Genomic DNA, 19895 nt, shown 5'->3' with positions numbered 1-19895 from the left:
AGTGAAGGAGATAAATGAGGTATGGGAGAAGGGCGTTGTACCGGAGAGTTGGAAGAAGGCCAAAGTGGTCTTAATCCCCAAGCCAGGTAAATCACCCAGCTTGGAGAACCTCCGACCTATCTCCCTTACTTCTTGCATTAGCAAAGTAGCGGAACATGCAGTGCACAACAGGATATCGAGACATATTGAGCGCAACGAACTATTCCCCTGTAATATTGTTGGCTTCAGGCCCTTGCTTTAAACGCAGGATGTCATGCTCCTGCTCCAAAACACAAATAATTGACTCTCAAAGTAAAGATGTAAAAGGGGTCCTCGCACTGGATCTATCCAAGGCATTTGATACAATTGCACATGACTATATCCTTCAGGAGATATCGGCCTTGAAATTAGGAGTTAAATTCTTCTCCTTCGTTGCATCCTTCCTCGAGAGCAGAACGGCGGCCATAAAGTTGAGGCAATCAGTCTCGGAATATTTCACACTCGGAAACAGGGGTACTCCCCAAGGGGCAGTTATCTCACCCCTTCTGTTTAATATAGCAATGCGCAAGTTGTCGGAAAGCCTTGCAGCAATTCCTTACGTAGGTGATGCATTATATGCTGACGATATTACAATCTGGTGTCCTGGAGGATCGGAGGCTACGGTCGAACAAGCTCTACAGGAGGCTCTGGATGTTACAGAGTCTTTCTTGCAAGGTACGGGAGTGGCACTCTCGCCTGGAAAGTCGGAACTCCTGCTGTACAGAGAGGCTAGACGAGGTGCTAGGGGACTCGCCCCACTCGATCAGGTGCCCATTAGCGTTCGTACCAGAGATGGGCACACCATCCCGAGAGTAGACTATCAAAATACTAGGGCTTTCAGTAAACTCAAATGGATGCAACGCTAAGACTATAGCCCAACTCACCACGACAACTGAGAACATTATTAGATTAATTATGAGCGTGTCCAACAAGAAAGGCGGCATACGCGAGGATATACTCCTTGGGGCTCACCATACTTTCCTCATCAGCCATGTCATTTACATAGTCGGGGCCCTCAATTGGACAAAAACGGAAATGGATAAATTAGACACGCTTATGCGCAAAAGTATCAAAAGGGTGATCGGCGTGCCAATCACGGCTAGCACAGAGAAACTCATGACATTGGGAGTACACAACACAACTTCGGAAGTAATAGAAGCACAAAGATCAGCATAAATTATTAGATTATCAAACTCCAAAGCAGGCAGAAGACTTCTGGATGCGGCAAGCCTCCGTCCTAGCTTCAATCAGGGAAATACCACACAACTCGATATTCAAACAAGGAACTCCTTTATTGTAGACCCTTTTCTAAGGAATATCCACCCCCAACACAATAAAGGTCGAAGGTTGGCGAGGGCTAGAACTTTCTTAAAGAACATATCCGGAAGAGAGACCTTTGTTGACGCGGCGCGACACGCCAGTGCCAACAAGTTCTCCGTAGCCATAGTCAATGACAGGGGAGAACTCCTCTCGGCAGCCTCCCTGAAGACCTCCTCGGTCGATGTGGCGGAACAGGCTGCTATAGCTCTCGCATTACTGGACTCAAAACACACTACGGTGTACACGGACTCCCGAGCAGCCGTCAGAGCGTTCGCATCGGGATTGATAGCCAAAGAAGCAGCCAGGATTCTAAACGGCAAACACCCCTCTGACATTGTTCACCACATAGTCTGGTTCCCAGCTGACATGGGAGCAGACGTATTACCAGGTCACCTGAACCCCAATGAGATAGCCCACGACCATGCGCGAGGTTTCGTATGCCGCGACGGGATGTTGTCTCGGGTGAGTTCGGGAGAGCTCGTCCACAGTGATCCGCTAGTTACTTTTCATGAAATCACCTCTCATTACAGAGGGAATAGGCAGAGTTTTCCTTTCCCCCATCATAAGCTCAACAGGCCACAAGCTAGCACGCTCCGCATGCTCCAGACGGGGTGCTACCCCTCCAGGGGCTTTCTGAACATGCTCCACCCGGAGATTGACCCACTCTGCCCAGATTGTGGCACAGAATTTAGCTCATTAAATCACATGCTCTGGCAGTGCCCTGTGTTACAGGATTTTACCAAAGAAGAAGACTGGACGAAGGCCATCACAGACCCGAGACGGGACGTCCAGCTCCTGGCTGTCCAGAGCGCCCGTGAACGAGCGGAGAGGCATGGCCTCTCTGTTCCGACATGCGACTAGCCAACGGCTGGGTAGGGAGCTGCAGGCCCCCGCTTAGCTCCTCAGGACCCCAATAAAGTATTTACTACTACTACTACTACTATTACTACTACTACTTACAACAGCCAACTGGGAACGCTTCTGCGGATCACTTAATGGACCCCTAGGGACGGCAACAACGTGGAACATCCTCAGAGGAATGATTGAACCGCTCAAAACCAGACGCGAAGGACAAAAGAACTTGGAGAGATTGCTACACTCGTACCCAGGCACAAAAGAAGAACTCCTTCAGGCAGTCCATAGAAATTGCTTCGGTAACAAAGCCCCGATACCCCCATACCAAGCTGATTACACCGGACACCCAAACCCAGAAATGGATGAACTCTTCACGGTGGCAGAAGTTAGAGCAGCAATCGCCAGTACAAAACGGAACACAGCGGCAGGGGCGGACCAAATATCAAATGCCATGATTAGAAACATGAATGATGAAGCCATAACAGCTCTTACGAACTTTATAAATGACCATTGGATCAAAGGAACGATACCACAGCAATGGAAACACGCTGTGATAATCATGATTCCAAAACCAGGGAAGACATTCACTTTAGACAACCTTAGGCCCATCTCCCTTACATCATGTCTAGGAAAGGTGTTCGAAAGATTAGTAAACACTAGACTCCAACGTCATCTTGAAGAAAACAACTTAATGCATGACACCATGTTTGGCTTCAGACCACATGTGTCAACACAGGACATACTCCTGCTTTTAAAAGAGGAAGTATTAACGAACGTCCCCAAGGCAGAAGAACACATTGTCGTGGCTATCGACATAAAAGGGGCCTTCGACAACGTAAGTCACAAAGGGATACTGGATGGACTTGCAGAGACCAGCTGCGGTCAATGGACGTGCCAGTACATCCGAAGCTTCCTCAACCAGAGAACAGCAGTTATCGAAGTAGGAAACGATGAATCTGAAGTCATCCATCCTCCTAACAAAGGAACGCCACAGGGGGCGGTGATTTCGCCTACACTCATCAACATAGCCATGACTGGACTAGCTAAAGAATCCAAGAAATCCCCGATGTCCGCCATTCCCTATACGCGGATGATATAACGATATGGATAACCAATGGCAACTTGGGAGAGAAGGAGGAAAAGTTCCAATGGGCAGCCAATATAATAGAAAACTATACGCAAGAAAGGACTGCAGTGCTCTGCGGAGAAGTCAGAACTCATTCGCCTCACAAAAGCCAAAAAACAAAGAACTGACCCGAGACTCAAACTCGAGATCAGGCTGGAAGGGAAAATTATTCCAGAGCGATCAATAGTAAGAGTGTTGGGGATGTGGCTACAATCTAATGTCAGATGTTTACACACTTTAAACACGATCAGAAAAACAACGCAACAAATTAACCGGATGATCGCTCGTGTGGCTCATAATCGGACAGGAATGGGGGAACAAGACACCCTCAGACTGGTGAAAAGCCTGGTCATTAGCAGACTAATGTACTCCCTACCTTACCACACCATGAACAGGGAGGAAGAAGAAAAGGCTGATAAAATAATAAAGATGGCATATAAGACAGCCCTGAGGTTGCCACGCAACACTTCAAATGAGAAGCTTCTAGCCCTCGGCCTCCACAATGCATTTCATGAGCTGGCTGAAGCCCAACTCCTAGCGCAGAGGAGTCGATTGGCGCAAACGACAGTCGGCAGAGCTCTTCTTCAAAGAATCGGCCTTGGAGAATGCATACAAATATACCAAAACGCCAATGGTCTACCCTGCCAGATTAGAGTTTTGTATGGGGTATCACCAATACCACAAAACATGGATCCGACATTACACGCAGGAAGGAGAAAAGCTAGAGCAGAATACATAGACAAAACAAAAAATACTTGGACACTGCACGATTCACGGATGCTTCACCACATCGGGCCAACGCAAAGAACATGGTGGCAGTTGTCGTAAACCGTAAAGGGAAAATCACGGCCTGTGCTTCGGTTTCCCGAGCAACCATTTTAGAAGCCGAAGAGATACCCATCGCCTTAGCTATAAGAGAAGGCATAGAGCGCAATGCTCCACTAACAATAGTCACAGATTCTCAGGCCGCATGTAGAAACTATCAAAAAGGACAAATCGGCGCGAGGGCACGCCGGATACTTACCGAAACCAACAGAGACCTTGACATCAAGTATACCCAAACGATAACATGGGCCCCGGGACACGAGGGTGTTACTGGGAACCTCCATGCAGATGAGGCGGTTCGAGGTTTCACTAATTGCTGAGCTGCCCATGGCAACATGGTGGAGGACCCCGCACCCATCGACCCAAGTTATAAAGCGATCTTGCAACACTACAGGGAATTTAGAAGACTCTACCCAGCCCCGCATAGGAACCTTTCAGCCGTGGACTCAGCGATGTTACGCAGGCTCCAAACGGACACATACATACACCTACATTAATTGCACATATACTACCCAACAGCATACAAGGACATGTGCCCGTGGTGTGGGAGCACACCAACGCTCTACCACATCACATGGGAGTGCACAGCTCACACAGAATAACAAGAAGATAATTACACGAGAGCGAGGTGGGAGGCATTGCTATCCAGTTCCGCCCTCGGGGATCCGCTCAGGCTCGTCCGCAGGGCAGAAAGGATGGCGAGGGCCAGCGGTGCCTTGGAATAGGGGCCCGACCACGCGGTGTTACCCCGTTTTAGGGGCAACGAAATTCTTTCTACCAATAAAGTTTTGTTCTTCTAACAACGTAGCCCAACAACACCTCCTCACGCTACGTAACAACCCGCAGACACCCACGCCCATCGGCAACAGTGTATCTAGAAACACCAGCGCCGACCTCACATTCGTACACGGACTCAAACAGTATGAGTGGAGCTGCATGGACGAGAATCTTGGTAGCGACCATTATATAGTGCAAACGATCATTCCGAACCACAAAGCAAAGATGAAGATCGGAAAAGCCAAGATCACGGACTGGCAGGCCTTTCGCAAAGATGAGAGCGCCATTAATGCGACGATAGACGACAGAAAAATATGGATCAGAGGAGTCGTGGAAAGTGCCGAGAAGCATACGAGGACAATCCAGCCTTCGCAAATCACCCCCGTGGTCGACCCGCACTTACTCCACCTGTGGGAGGCGCGGAGGGGTCTCGGCAGCGTAACAAGTGCAACCGGAAACTCAAAATTCGAATCTCTAAGCTGATCAAGGAAACGCAAGAGTACTCTGGACAACTTGAAAGAAAGAACTGGTGCGAAATATGTAACAAGCTTCAAGGTACCTTAAGCAGCAAGCGCACTTGGGCGGTGCTCAAGACTCTCTATCAAAGAAGGAGAACAAGAACGCCGCAAAACAGAAAGTGCAGCAACTCATACACAAGCACCGGGGGGAAAGAGGAAGACATTATCAAAGAAGTGAAGGAGAAGTTCCTCGGTACGGAGCGGAACATAACTGTAGATTCGCACTTCGACGAGTATCGAGGAAACCCAAATATAGAACTGGATCTGCCCTTCACAGAAGCAGAAATTGAGAGGGCCTTGAGCAAGCTCACCCGCAGCACGGCGCCGGGGTACGACAGAATAAACAAGACACTACGGAACCTTGACGGACCCTCTGTAGACGCGCTCTTAAAATACATCAAGGAGTGCTGGGAACACGGTAAAGTACCACCGGAGTGGAAACATGCCGAGGTAACCATGCTACCTAAACCCAACAAGCCCATCAGCGTGCAGAACCTTCGACCTATATCCCTAACCTCGTGTGCTGGAAAACTCTACGAGCACATGGTGCACAACCACATGATCGAACATGTCGAAGACAACGAACACGTCCCAAACACTATGTTCGGATTTAGAGCTCACCTGTCCGCGCAAGACGTGTTGCTGCAAATCGAGGAAAAAGTCCTCGACAAGCTGGACACGCACCGCAAAAGAGCCATCCTCGCACTTGACGTGAAAGGGGCTTTCGACAACGTGTCACACGAAGCCATACTGCAGCACCTCAACGTATATAAATGCGGCTAAAAAGTATATAATTACATCAAAGCTTTTCTGAAAGAACGGACAGCCACAGTGGGGATAGGCAACTTACGCTCTGAGAAATTCGACATACCGCGAAAGAGAACGCCACAAGGCTCCGTCATTTCGCCGATGCTATTCAATCTGGCGATGAGCTCACTACCCAAGCAACTGAAGCAAATAGAAGGGATTGGTCACGCAATATATGCTGACGACCTCACCATCTGGACTACGGGAGGGTCGACAGGTAAACAGCAAGACGCTCTGCAAGAAGCGGTTGACACTACGGAAAAGTACCTGGAAGCATGTGGACTGACGTGCGCACCTGAAAAATCGGAGCTCTTGGTGCTATGAAAGCGCACAAGAGGCCGACAACCGCAGCAGATACTAGACCCAGTAGTAAAGGTGGGAGGCATCATTATTCCGCAGGTTACGACGCTCCGCATCCTCGGACTCCTGATTCAAAAGGACGGAGCCGGGGGAGCAGAGTTGGAAGAAATTCAGAGAACAGTGCAACAAATAACCCACCTTATCAAAAGAGTGACGCGCTAAAGCCACGGGCTCAAGGAAGAAGACTGCACGAAAATGATACAAGCGCTGCTCACGAGCATCGTCGCGTACGGGACCCCATACGTTGACATGAAGAACAGTCAACGAGACAAAGTAAATGCCCTCATCAGAAAATCATACAAAATTGCCTTGGGCCTGTCCCCCTCCCAGTGCACAGCGAAATTACTCAAAATGGGAGTCCACAACACGTGGGAAGAGCTCGTGGAAGCGCACAACGTCAACTAACTGGAGAGACTAAAGCTGACAAAGACGGGAAGGGCCCTGCTGCAAGATCTGGGCTACCAAGTCGAGGATGAAAGGCACCTACCTCAGCGTATCCCACACGAGATCAGAGACAAGCTACACATAAGTACCATTCCCAGAAACATGCATCCCGAGTACGACAAGGAAAGGAGACAGGCGAGAATACAGGCGCTCAAGCGCATACTCGAACGCACCAACAGCAAAGAAATCGTGAGATATACGGATGCAGCTGCGTACAGTACCAACGACCGATTCGCAATCAGCGTGGTCGACGAGAAGGGCGAACAACTTACAGCCACATCCATACGTGCCAAGGACGCGAGCACAGCGGAAGAGATGGGCATAGCCCTGGCCATCGCAACGTGCAAGAAGGCCATCGTTACCGTGGTGACGGACTCGCAAGAAGCATGCAGAAGGTATATGAACGGAAGGATTGGAAAGGCAGCACTTCAGGTCTTAAACAACACCAAGATAGAAGGAGCACAAATCCTCTGGACGCCGGGACACGAGTCTCTCACGGGGAACCAGGCGGCACACGCCGCGGCTCGAGATCATGCACGCCGAGCCATCTCCGACGCGCAGAGAACACGTACCAACGACTGTGACGAGGATGATGAACGGATATCCAAGAAGTATTCGGATATCTTGGCGCACTACAGGAAGCAGAGGCGTCGCTACCCGCCCGCGCATAATACGATGAGTAGGAACCAAGCGGTAACCTGGAGAAGACTACAGGCTGGAACCTACCCACACGGTACACTGCTGCACGCCATGTACCCGGGCATCTACGGGCGAGACTGCAAGTTCTGCCCGCCGGACACGCCCAACACCTTGCGCCATATGGTGCTTGGATGCAGGAATAATCGAGAAGCACCACCATCATCACCACCAGGCGATAACATGCAGAAAGAGGCGGATTCAGAAGAAGAATTGGAAGACCAGTGGGAGGCTCTGCTGGTGACGCAAGACCCTGAGAGCCAGCTGCGGTTGGTGAACCGGGCTCGGGCGCCGGCAGCGAGCCATGGCTACCGTGACTGAGGAGGCCACCCACCTTTGGGCTCAAGAAGCCTGGTCTCACAATAAAGTTTATTTCTCTGTCTCTTCTTATCCGCATATATACTGTCTTTTCGAAATTATTGCACATTTGCCATTGTCTACACCACTCAACTACCTTATTAAAGTCCCTGTTTAACCTAAGTTGGTCTTCTTGCGTTGTTATTTCATCGTACAGAACGCAGTCGTCAGCGTAAAGCCTAATTTTAACAGAGAGGTTAGTGCCAATATCGTTTATATATAACAAAAAGAAAAGGGGGCCAAGAATGGATCCCTGTGGGACACCAGAATTGACAGCAGCTATATTAGAGGTTGTTTTATTTGCAGTACCAAACTGATGGCAGTTTGTAAGGCAGGCTTTAATCCATGCTAATATTTTATCATTTTTAAACACAGCTCCTAGCTTATGAAGCAATATAACATGAGACACCCTATCAAATGCCTTGCGGAAATCCATGAATATCGCGTCTGTTTGTTTCCCTTTGTTTACAGTGTTAGCAAAGTCATGTATGATTTCAACTAGTTGAGTAGACGTCGAAAGGCACTTCTAAAACCATGCTGCATGTTTGTGAAAACGTTATGTTCGTCTAGAAAACCAGTTATATGTTTATGAATTATATGTTCTAAGAGCTTACAAGATTTTGATGTTAATGAAATCGTTCTGTAATTATTGATGCGAGATTTATCCCCAGATTTATGTAAAGGTTTTATTCTAGCAATTTTCCAGTCTTCCGGTAGTGATCCTTCGTTGATTGACTTGGCGAATAGAATGTACAGATATATTGCACACCATTCAGCATAACGCTTTAGAAAACAGTTCATAATATCATCTGGTCCTGGAGATTTTTTTAATGTCAAGCTTTAACAATAAATTTAGAATACCCTGTTCCGAAATAACAATGTCGGGAAGGGAAGGCCGTTAAGCAGAAAAGCATGGTAAACAGCCATCATCACTTGTGAATGCACTCTTAAAATGGTTATTAAAAGCAGAACACACAATTTTTTCATCCCGCACACTTTCACCGTTTATAAAAAAAGGTGTCGGAAGACGAAGAAGCGGGCGTCACAACCCTCCAGAATTTCTCGGGAGATGATCTGATAAAGTCTGGTAGTAATGTGCTGTGATAATACTCTTTATCTTTGACAATCTTTTCGTGAAGTTTTTCGGAAAAGTTATCAATATCGGCTTTCAGTTCTTCGCCGTCCTTTATTAGGGCGCGTTTCTTTTTCAATTGCTTAAGTTTCCGCCTCATCTGTAACGTCTCCCGCGTAATCCATGGATTGCGGCTCTCCGACTTCTTCACCATTTCAGGAACGAAGCGTTCCACACAGTCAAAAATGAGGTCTTTAAAAAAAGCCAGAGGTTGTTTACACTACAATCAAGGCATTGAAAGTGATCGTAGTTAAAAGCTAGCGCATCTATTATACAGTCATCCTGTGCTCTTGAAAAATTTGGAAAATATTGAACCTTATTGGTTCGATTGATTAAAAAAGCACTTTTCAACGTCAGGAAAACTGCTTTATGATCAGAAATACCAGATGTTACTGTATATGAGATGCAGTCTTTAATGGTGCCACTTACAAGAAACAAATCAAGAATGGACCTTGAATCATTTTGAATTCTTGTGAAATCCTTCACAATTTGTAGTAGATCAAAAGTAAAAGCGATATCAGTCATAACACTTTCCGCACTATAAATTGAATACGAAAAAAAAGATTCCCAATTGATATTTGGCAGGTTGAAATCACCGGTTAGTATTAATTTATCTTCTCTCGTTACATATGAATGCATATAAGTTGACAAGCGCCCCAAGTTATCAGCAGTGAAGTTAGGAGGTCTGTACAAACCTGCAAGGATATATCTAAAGTTATTGACGTATAATTTACAAAATATGCTTTCTACAGCCGGAACATCAGGCATTGTCTGCAGCATAATGGACGATTCATACAGTATAGCAATACCTCCCCTCTTCTATCCCGGTCCCTACGTAACACATTATAATTCTTTGGTACGAATTCGCTGTCAAATATATCATCGCTTAACCAAGTTTCGGTTAGTACGGCCACGTCGGGCTCTAGTGAAAAAAGCATGCTCTCAAGCTGGACAGTCTTATTCACGACACTGCGGCAATTCATGTTAAGAATTGTGAAAGGCCTGCTGTTTATCTTCTCAATTCATTTCTTTTTAGTAAGTTTAAAGTGCTTATCTTTAGCTTCGTCCCAGCCAAACAGTACGCCGTCCACGCTTAACTTATCAAAGAACAACTTCACCTTAGCATTATTTTCTTTTTCCTCTTTCGCACTTAGCCATAATTTTTTTTCGTATTTGACGCACTCTGAATGAAAAGTCTTCTGTTACGGAAAGGTTTGTTCCTTTTAACTTAGAACAAGACCTGAGAATCGTTACTTTCTCACGATTACCCAAGAATTTAATTATCACTGGGCGGCTTTTTCCGCTCTTCTTGCCTAGTCTGTGACAACTCTCCATGCCACTAACACTGAGTCCCAGCTTATACTTGAAAAGATCGTCTTGTAGTATTTTTGTTAGGCTACACGTTGTTTCATTGTCATGTTCCTGTATCCCGTAAATGATCAGGTTGTTCCGTCTACCTCTATTTTCTTGGTCATCTAACTTATTCTGTAAATATGCCACCTGTGTTTGCAAAGTAGCGACAGATGACTTCACGTTTTTAAATTCTTGTTCTAAAGATGGCACAACAGACGAGTTAGCCTCTAAACAGCTTAGTCTCTCCTTCATATCTGTTATATCTAATTCCATTCTATTTTGATTCGATAATAGGCTGTTCATGGTGGTCATCATGTTATTCTGCCCATCAAGTAGCTTCATCAAGAATTCCTTCTCAGTTGGACCTGGGTTCGCCTCAATATCGCCACATGATAAAAGATTCAACACAAACGGAAACATATCAGACAACAGCAATGGGCATGGCAGCAGGATCAGGAAACGGTTGTCACTACGATAGCACTTCGTAGGTAAATAAGAACTAACCTGCACCGAGAACCAGAACGGATTTTGAAGCAGCATTCCCAAAGCGCTGCTGCCGAGCTCACAGGAGGCAACTTGCAGTGCGGCCCGTTTTAAAGGCGCTGGAAGTTCCACGTGATGTGACGTCACAGATGAAAGCGCAAGCGCAGATGTCAGGACGAAAGGCGGTATGTTCTCGCTGATCTCGCACATGTCCCCATCCACTGATACCCCGATGACGCTGTCACCAAGATTGTGGCGATGAAGTCCGTCAGATGCACAAGCACGGTTCGGTGACCATACTGTGATCAGGGTAGCGAGAACCTGCACCGAGAAGCAGAACGGATTTTGAAGCAGCATTCCCGAAGCGCTGCTGCCGAGCCCACAGGAGGCAACTTGCAGTGCGGCCTGTTTTAAAGGCGCTGGAAGTCCCACGTGATGTGACGTCACAGATGAAGGCGCAAGCGCAGATGTCAGGACGAAAGGTGGGATGTTCTCGCTGATCTCGCGCATGTCACCATCCCCTGATACCCCGATGACGCTGTCACCAAGATTGTGGCAATGAAGTCCGTCAGATGCACAAGCACGGTGCGGTGACCATACTGTGATCAGGGTAGCGAGAACCTGCACCGAGAAGCAGAACGGATTTTGAAGCAGCATTCCCGAAGCGCTGCTGCCGAGCCCACAGGAGGCAACTTGCAGTGCGGCCCGTTTTAAAGGCGCTGGAAGTCCCACGTGATGTGACGTCACAGATGAAGGCGCAAGCGCGGATGTCAGGACGAAAGATGGGATGTTCTCGCTGATCTCGCGCATGTCACCATCCCCTGATACCCCGATGACGCTGTCACCAAGATTGTGGCGATGAAGTCCGTCAGATGCACAAGCACGGTTCGGTGACCATACTGTGATCAGGGTAGCGAGAACCTGCACCGAGAAGCAGAACGGATTTTGAAGCAGCATTCCCGAAGCGCTGCTGCCGAGCCCACCTCGGTGAGTTACGGTTGTAATACGGCACAAAGAGGGTTGTAAGTAGTGGAAGCTGGCCCCAAAGCGTTCAGTTAAGGAGAGGAGCTGTGCACGATGCTGCTACGTAAGATGGGCGTCGACACTTCGAGAAAGGGCGTCAGTAAAGGATGATGGAGAGGGTAGAACAGAAGCATCAATGAAGCCAATCTGAATAGAAGACGGTGGGTCAGGAACGACGTATGTAGAAAATTGGCCCAGTTCGTCAACACTGCCAAGCCACTCACCCGCAGTAAAGTGGAGGGGCAGGGAAGCGGATTGGAAACAGATGGCAGTGGAAGTATCATCAATTGTCAGTACGGCGAAAGGAACCGGAAAGCACTTGCTACGGAGAGCAGTTTCAGAAGGAGTAAAAGGTACGGTTGAGCCAGTAGGGACGTCACAAGAAAGTGATACCAGAGTGGATGAGAAAAAGGGTATAGCAGTGTCAGCGGCAAGAAACACTTTTGCAGGCAGAGGCGGCAAGTCGACGAAATCGGGGTCGTACAATGGCGAAAACTCGAGTTTTGCGCGAGCATAGTCGATGACCATATGTTCAGCGAAAAGGAAGTCCCAGCCCAGTATTACATCGTGGGTGCATTGCCAAAGCATAACAGACTCGATGGTGAACAAAACATCTGGAGTAACAACGCGTGCTGTGCACGCCGCGAAAGGTCGTATTCGGTGCGAGCTCGCAGTGCTCAATGCAATGTCAGAAAGCGGCGTCGTTACTTTTCGCAGTTCACGACAATGTTTTTTAGTCTTTACAGACACAGCGGCTGCCGTGTCAACAAGGGCTAGAACAGGCACACCTTCGACACAGACAACAATATTGGGCGGCTACCAACGAGATCTCGAAAGCTGTGCAGTTCGTGCCCCCGGAACTGCGGCTTTTAGTTTTCCTCAGTGAAAGGCTGAGGGCGTTGCAGCGTTCGTGAACGGGAACGTGGTGAAGTCTACCGGCGTGCGTTGAAGGTTCGGCGAGTCGAAGAGAAAGAGTCGGCAGGAGGACCATAGGGAGGATTCTGAAGTGTCGATGCAAAACTATACTTATTTGGCCAGAGTTACTTGGTCATATGCACCATGGCAGCAGCCGCCGCTGCCACCATTGCACATCCGGGAGGGTAGGATAAGAAATGTGTGCTTTAAGAACGTTAACATCAGACACACGTGTGTCACTTGAACACATGCTATTATCGCAAGCAGTTCGACATTTTAGCAGCAAAACATCAGAAAGCTATTGCTTGACCTTTGCATTAGAAATAGACAGATATGACTAAAGTAGTTGACTGGTTGTCGCACATTTGTGTTTATTTAGACCTTCACGAAACAAAAGTGACGCGGTTAAAAAAAAGAAGAAACATTAGACGCTGCTTTAATACGACCACTACTTCTACACTCATCCCGTTGCTGCCCATGCGATCGCAGAGCCATGAAATAGAGCGAACAGTTCAAAATTTCAGTATCGAATTTGACCCACACCTCACTTGGAACGACCACATCGTTGACCTCTCTAGAAAGATTTGGGTCATTGCGGCCATGATGTATCACCTTCGGGGAAATCTCGTCTTCACCTTAGGCGACTAATCGACGCAGCATTAGTGGAACCTGTTTTAAGATACGGTATTACCGCATGTGGCAACTGTACAGAATATAAGAAGCAAGCACTAAATGTCATACTAAATATAACGGTGAATACTATATCTAACGGCACCAAACAACACTTGGTTGAACGAAAGAGAAATACAATGAGTTAAGGATCCTTCAGATTCGTCAACGGTCTTATTTTGTTTTGTTGATGCGGTATAATTATTGAAATCAATAAAGTACAAGCTATATTGAATGAATTTCCCTAATATTTACGCCTTGCAAATAACAATAGCAAGACGATGACTGATTTATGTATATATATGTACATATTGCAGTCCTATTGGGCTATTGCAGGAGTCGGTATGAAAAGCAGAACTTGAAAAATAAAAAGGCAATGAGATCAATACGGACTGAATGAAAATGACTACCTATTCAATGGTCGCTTTGTTTAAACTTTAAAGGTAGAGAACGAGCATTCCCAGGCAATGAATTCCGATATTCAATAATAAGGCGAAACTAAGCGTATTGAAAAGTGTCTGTATGGGCAAAATAAGGCGCGATGTTTAGGTCATGGTGACTTCTCGTATTGAATGGTTTAGCAGGAGTCAGATAATTATCTGATGAAATCCGGCAAGAGGAGTTAATAATGCAGTGAAGAAACTTGAGTGATTCCATTCGTCGGCGATCTGAGAGCGGTGGCAAGCCTAGGGATGGAAGAGCCGCGGAAGGTGACAAATCTCTGTCGAACCTGCGGCATATGAAGCGAACCGCTTTCTTCTGGATGGCCTCGATTTGATTCATGTCGCAATGTTTGTGCGGATTCCAGACAGGAGAAGCATATTCTAGTAACAGTCGGATTAGAGATTCATGCATTTGTAGTTTAGTATCTCTTGGGGCCGTGTTCAATCTGCGGCGCAGATAGCCTAAATTCTTCAGTGCCTTTGAGGTAATTAAAGGTATGTATTCGGACCAAGACATACTGGGTGTAAAGAAAAGACCAAGGTATTTATATTCACTAACGCTCTGAATGGGATCTCACAATTTTGTAAGAGAAAACGGAATGCGTGGTCTTATTAGTGAAAGTCATAGCGGTGGTTTTACGTAGGTTAACTCTCATTTGCTAGATAGCGCACAGAAAGTTATTTTGGAAGCTCTAAATCGTCATAAAGGCAGGGAACTTAACGATATAAAGCGCAGTCATCAGCATACAAACGTAATTTGGAGGTTATGTGACAAGGCAAATCATTTATAAAGACCAAGAAAAGCAACGGACCCAACACTGAACCTTGTGACACTCGTGAGGGTACCTATGCTACCCTGGAATTAGTTCGGTTGAAGGACACAAATTAAGATCGATCGGGAAGAAAACTAGAGATCCCGCTCAAAAGGCGGGGATTATTAAGAATGGCGTCAAGTTTATACATCAATTTTGTATGAATCACGTTATCGAATGCTTTTGAAAAGTCAATGAAGATTGCGTCAATTTGGTTGCCCGCATCGAGCTCAATACAAATGTCATGTGTCATTTCACTTAGCTGTGTTAATGTGCTGACTGCACGTCTGAAGCAGTGCTCTACATTATATAATTATTTATGTGACTCAAGGTATTCCATAGTGTGTTTGTAGATAATGTGCTCTAACATTTTACACGAATGAGAGGTTAAAGAAATTGGTCTATAATTATATATAATGTGTTTGGCACCGGTCTTGAATAAAGGAAGAACTGGAGCCATGTTCCAGGGTGAGGACACTGTAGCGGAGGCCAGTGACTTGTGAAACGTGGCAGTAAGCTAACGACAGGTCCATAATGAGTACTGTATCAAGAACAAGTTCGGAATGCCGTCTGGGTCAGCAGAATTTGTAATACCAAGTTTCAAAATTCGATTCAAGACAGCTGCTTCGGTTACGTTATTGTCATTGATGGAAGTGTTACTATGAGCAATGGTGTCTGGTTGGATGACGTTGTTGTCCCGAGTGAATACGAACTGGAAATGCTCATTGAATGCATTTTATATATGAAATCGATCATTAGTAGAAACATTGTTAATGACCACAGAAGTAGCCATGGTATCACGTGGTAAAACAGACGACCAGAATTTACGCGGGTTACTTATTAGTAGGTCCGAGGTTTTGAGTAGGACACGGAAGAAGAAATCCGTAGCCGAGTTAATGTTCAGTCTAAGCTCCTCTTTGGCTATAATGAAACTTAGCAAGGCTGCATAATTGCTTGAGCGCCTTTTACACCTTAGCCTATTAGCACGCCGTGTTAGGTGTAATACATCTCGCGTCATCCAGGGCATTTCGATATTATACTTCTTTATTTTTAATAAAATGAAACCCTGAATACATTTTTAACCAAGCATTCTAAACAACTAACCAATGCGTTAACATCACAAGTAGAACTTAGTGCAATAAATTCGTCAAAACCACCTGATAGAGTGTCTATTATTGAAACATCATCAGCGCGATTAGAAGGAGGAAATGCAGTGAAAACGAAATTCTGTTTAGTAATCGAGAAAGGTAATGAGACAAGAATGGCCTAGCGGTCATAAATTCCCTCGTTCATGTCACATCTGTAGCCCTTCGCAACAATTCTAGAACTAACGATGACCAAATCAAATATAGTGCCGCATCGTGTAGGTTCATTGGTAATCTGGACGAGGTCGAACAAAAAGGAGAATGCAACTAGTTCGCTATTTATGGAAGTCTCTTTCACAAGTGTTAAACTAGGCCAATGAGTGCCGATTGCATTAAAATCACTCATGCAAATGAGGTTACTCGTATTAAGTTGCTGCTCGTTAATAAAGTTACTGAGAGTTTCAACGTGATCTACAGAGGAACTTGGTGGATGGTACAAGACGCCTATCGCGAGATGTGCTTTGTATAGATAAATTTTACACCAGACGGATTCTAGATCGCCTGGTGGTGATAATCTAGAAAACTTGAGGCCGGACCGAAAAAAGCAACGCCACGCCACCACGTTTTTAATGACGCCGGTCTGCGCGAACCGGAACGTATCCAGGAGGAGTGAACTCTGAGTCTAGTATATCATCATGCAGCCAAGTCTCTGTGATACCAACTACATGAGGTGAGTGTGCAGAAATTAAAGAGAGAGAGAGAGAGAGAATAAACATTTTTATTCGGTGAATGAAGCTTCGGAGAGGCGTCCTCATTCCAGAATGCCTTGAGCTCGGGCCGCGTCCTGGGCCCTCGCAATCAGCCGTTGCTGATCCTCGAGGTCGGAGCTGGCCAAGGCTCTCTCCCAAAGCTCGTTAGTGGGGTAAGGGTTCGGAGGATTTAATGGTGCCGCTCTGCAACCCCCTACTATGTGCCTGAGGGACCCGGGCTCTGCGCAGAAGCGGCATTGCGGAGAGAATTTTGTAGGGTCTCTGAGGTGATTTCTGGTTGGGTGGGGTAATGTACTAACCTGTAGAGCTCGGAGGAATCGCTCCTGCTCTCTAGGTAGTGACTTGTGTGGGGGTGCATATGTTCTGCGGGTTAGCTTGTAGTGTTGTGTGATGTCTTGGTACGAGACTAGAGGGTGCATGCGCTCGGGTTCAGATTCCTCGGCTTCGGCTCGGTGGGTCAGATCTCGAGCCACGTGGTTGGCGACCTCGTTGCCAGGAATGCCTTGATGAGCTGGCGCCCAGATGATTATGACTGATCTCGTTGGCGGCTTTTGATTGATGATCCGGAGCGTAGTGGTATGAATTCTGCCACTAGCAAAGTTGCGGCACGCCTGTTGGGAGTCGGTCACTATGACTTCAACCTCTGTTTGGGAGAGCGCGAGGGCTATGGCCGTTTCCTCGGCTTGGAGGGGATTGTTTCGTGTGAGCGAAATGCTGCTCCGATGTTCTGTGTTGACGACTACGGTGGCTGTTGTGGCTGCGCGTCTGGAGTAAGAAGCCGCGTCCGTGTAGGCTGTAGAGGGTAAAGTCCCGTATCGCTTGTGTATGGTCAGGGCGCGGGCCTCCCTTCGCTCTGCGTGGTGCACTGGGTGCATATTGCGAGGTAGGGGACGTACGGTGATGTTTCTCCGGATGGCATGGGGTAAGCTCACAGTCTGAGGCGGCGGATGGCTCAGAGGGGCAGAGAGCTCCAGGCGTAAGAGAATAGACCTCCCTGCTTCCGTAACCGCCAGCCTTGTTCGCTGACTGGATAAATGTGCCTCGATCAGCTCCTCGGCCGTGTTGTGCACACCTAGTCGTAGTAGGCGTTCTGTGGACGTACTGGTTGGCAGGCCCATCGCCTGCTTATATGCCTTTCTGATCATTGTGTTGATTTTCTTCAGTTCCGTCTCGTTGAGTAGTGCGTATGGAATAGCGTAAGTTATTCGAGACACGACGAAGGCTTGCACAAGCCGAAGCGTGTCCACCTCCCCCATTCCTCTTGTCTTGGTTGTTATTCGCCGGATCATGTGCGAAACTTGGGCTGTTGTATTTTTAAGCTTTTGAATTAATATTGTATTGGTGCGATCCGACTGGAAAACCATTCCCAATATCTTTACGTTCTGAGACGGAACGATGGTGTGTCCCTCCAGTTGTATGTTGATAGTGGGCGAGTCAGATGTGTGCTTCTTTCGCGGTGAGACCAGGAGTAGCTCCGACTTTTGGGGGGCGCAGCTGAGCCCGCATGACTTAGCATAGTCGCTCACCACGTCTGCAGCTTCCTGCAAGCGGTTCTCAATTTCCCCGATGGACCCTGTGGACGACCAGATGGTAATGTCGTCGGCATATAGGCCATGCCGGATCCCTGGGATGTTATCGAGGAGCGGCGGTAGGCCAATTAGGGTGATATTGAAAAGGAGAGGGGATAACACTGCGCCCTGTGGTGTGCCGCGCCCACCCAGTAGGAAGGGGTTTGTGGCTTTGTCCCCGACCTTTAGGATGGCTTTTCTATCTGAGAGGAAATCTCTGATATAGGAGTACGTCCTGGACCCACAGCCTAGCGCGTTTAGCCTTTGTAAGATTGCTGTGTGATTGACGTTATCGAACGCCCCTTTAAGATCTAAGGCGAGGATAGCCGTGGGGGAGTTGCGTGTCGCTGGTACAATCACCTCCTCTTTCAGCTGAAGTAGGATGTCTTGAGTTGAGAGGTGTGGACGGAATCCTATCATCGTTGTTGGAAGTTTCCCCGAATCCTCCAGGAATGGTTGTAGCCGGTTGAGAACGATGTGCTCTAGGAGCTTTCCTACACACGAAGTGAGGGAGATCGGTCGTAGGTTCTCAATGGCTGGTGGCTTGCCTGGCGTCGGTATCAGACGAACCTCGGCTATTTTCCAGTCCTCGGGAAGGTTTCCTTTCCTCCACACTTCGTTAAGATGAGCGGTAAGCTCTACTAGCGAGGGGCTGTCAAGATTTATAAGTGCGTTATTGGTAATTTGGTCCATTCCCGGGGCTGTGTGGCGCCTCAAGCCCATTGTCGCCGCTGTTACCTCATGTAGATGAATGTCCTCATCTAGGAGCTCGTTAGGGGTGCCGGTGTAGGGTGGCAGAGGCTCCGATGTCTGTGTGGGGAAGTACTGGGCTTTGAGAGCCAAAAGGAGGTCCGCCTCGTTTCCAGGAAATTGGTGAATTACTCGGGCTATATTGTGGTGGGATTCCGTTTTGCTGCTGGCCGGGTTGAATAAATACCTCAATAACTTCCATGTCTTGGAAGTACTCAGTCTTCCTCTCAAGCTGTCGCAGAGGGATAGCCAATTCTCTCGGCATAGCGTGGTAGCGTATTCCGCAGCCTCTTGTGTGAGTAGTGCTATTCGCCTCTTGAGCTTGCGATTTAATCTTTGCCTCTTCCAACGCTTCAGCAGGCTACGCCGGGCTTCCCACATGTGGAGCAAACGAGCATCGATGCTTGGAGTGGTGGTGGATGTTTCAAGCATTTTGGTTTGCGCCTTCACATCCTGGTGATGCTGAGTGATCCAGTCCTTAATTGACTGAAGCTGTTGGCTCTGTTCGTTCGCAGCTCTTTCTTCTCTTATCTCCCGCAGCTTGGTCCAATCCGTGAGGCGAGCCGTGCCTATCCTGGCTTTGTATTCGAGCCTATGGAGAGTGGTGGCTAGCAGCAAGTGGTCGCTGCCTAAGTACTGCTCCAGATTGGTCCAGCAAGCTTGGGGGATACTTCTGGTGAGGGTTAAGTCGGGGTTCGTGTCTCTTTGAACACTTGTGCCGAGCCTCGTGCTATTCCTTGGATCGTTGACGAGCGTGAGATCCATGTCCTCAATTACTTTGTGAAGCAT

The 19895-nt window shown here is 47.4% G+C and overlaps 1 protein-coding gene across 1 annotated transcript; it reads right to left on the bottom strand.

Annotated features, from left to right (window-relative positions):
- Positions 1-16778: 16778 nt before the first annotated feature.
- LOC140219974 (uncharacterized) lies at positions 16779-19895 on the bottom strand. The gene has a single exon (XM_072290142.1). It carries the CDS (start codon positions 19893-19895, stop codon positions 16830-16832), a length of 3066 nt encoding a protein of 1021 aa, XP_072146243.1. The 3' UTR covers positions 16779-16829.

Source organism: Dermacentor andersoni, chromosome 8 (genome assembly GCF_023375885.2).
Source record: "Dermacentor andersoni chromosome 8, qqDerAnde1_hic_scaffold, whole genome shotgun sequence".
Taxonomy (NCBI): Eukaryota; Metazoa; Arthropoda; class Arachnida; order Ixodida; family Ixodidae; genus Dermacentor; species Dermacentor andersoni.
The sequence above is the reverse complement of the archived record's forward strand: the minus strand, read 5'-3'. Positions and strand labels throughout refer to the sequence as shown.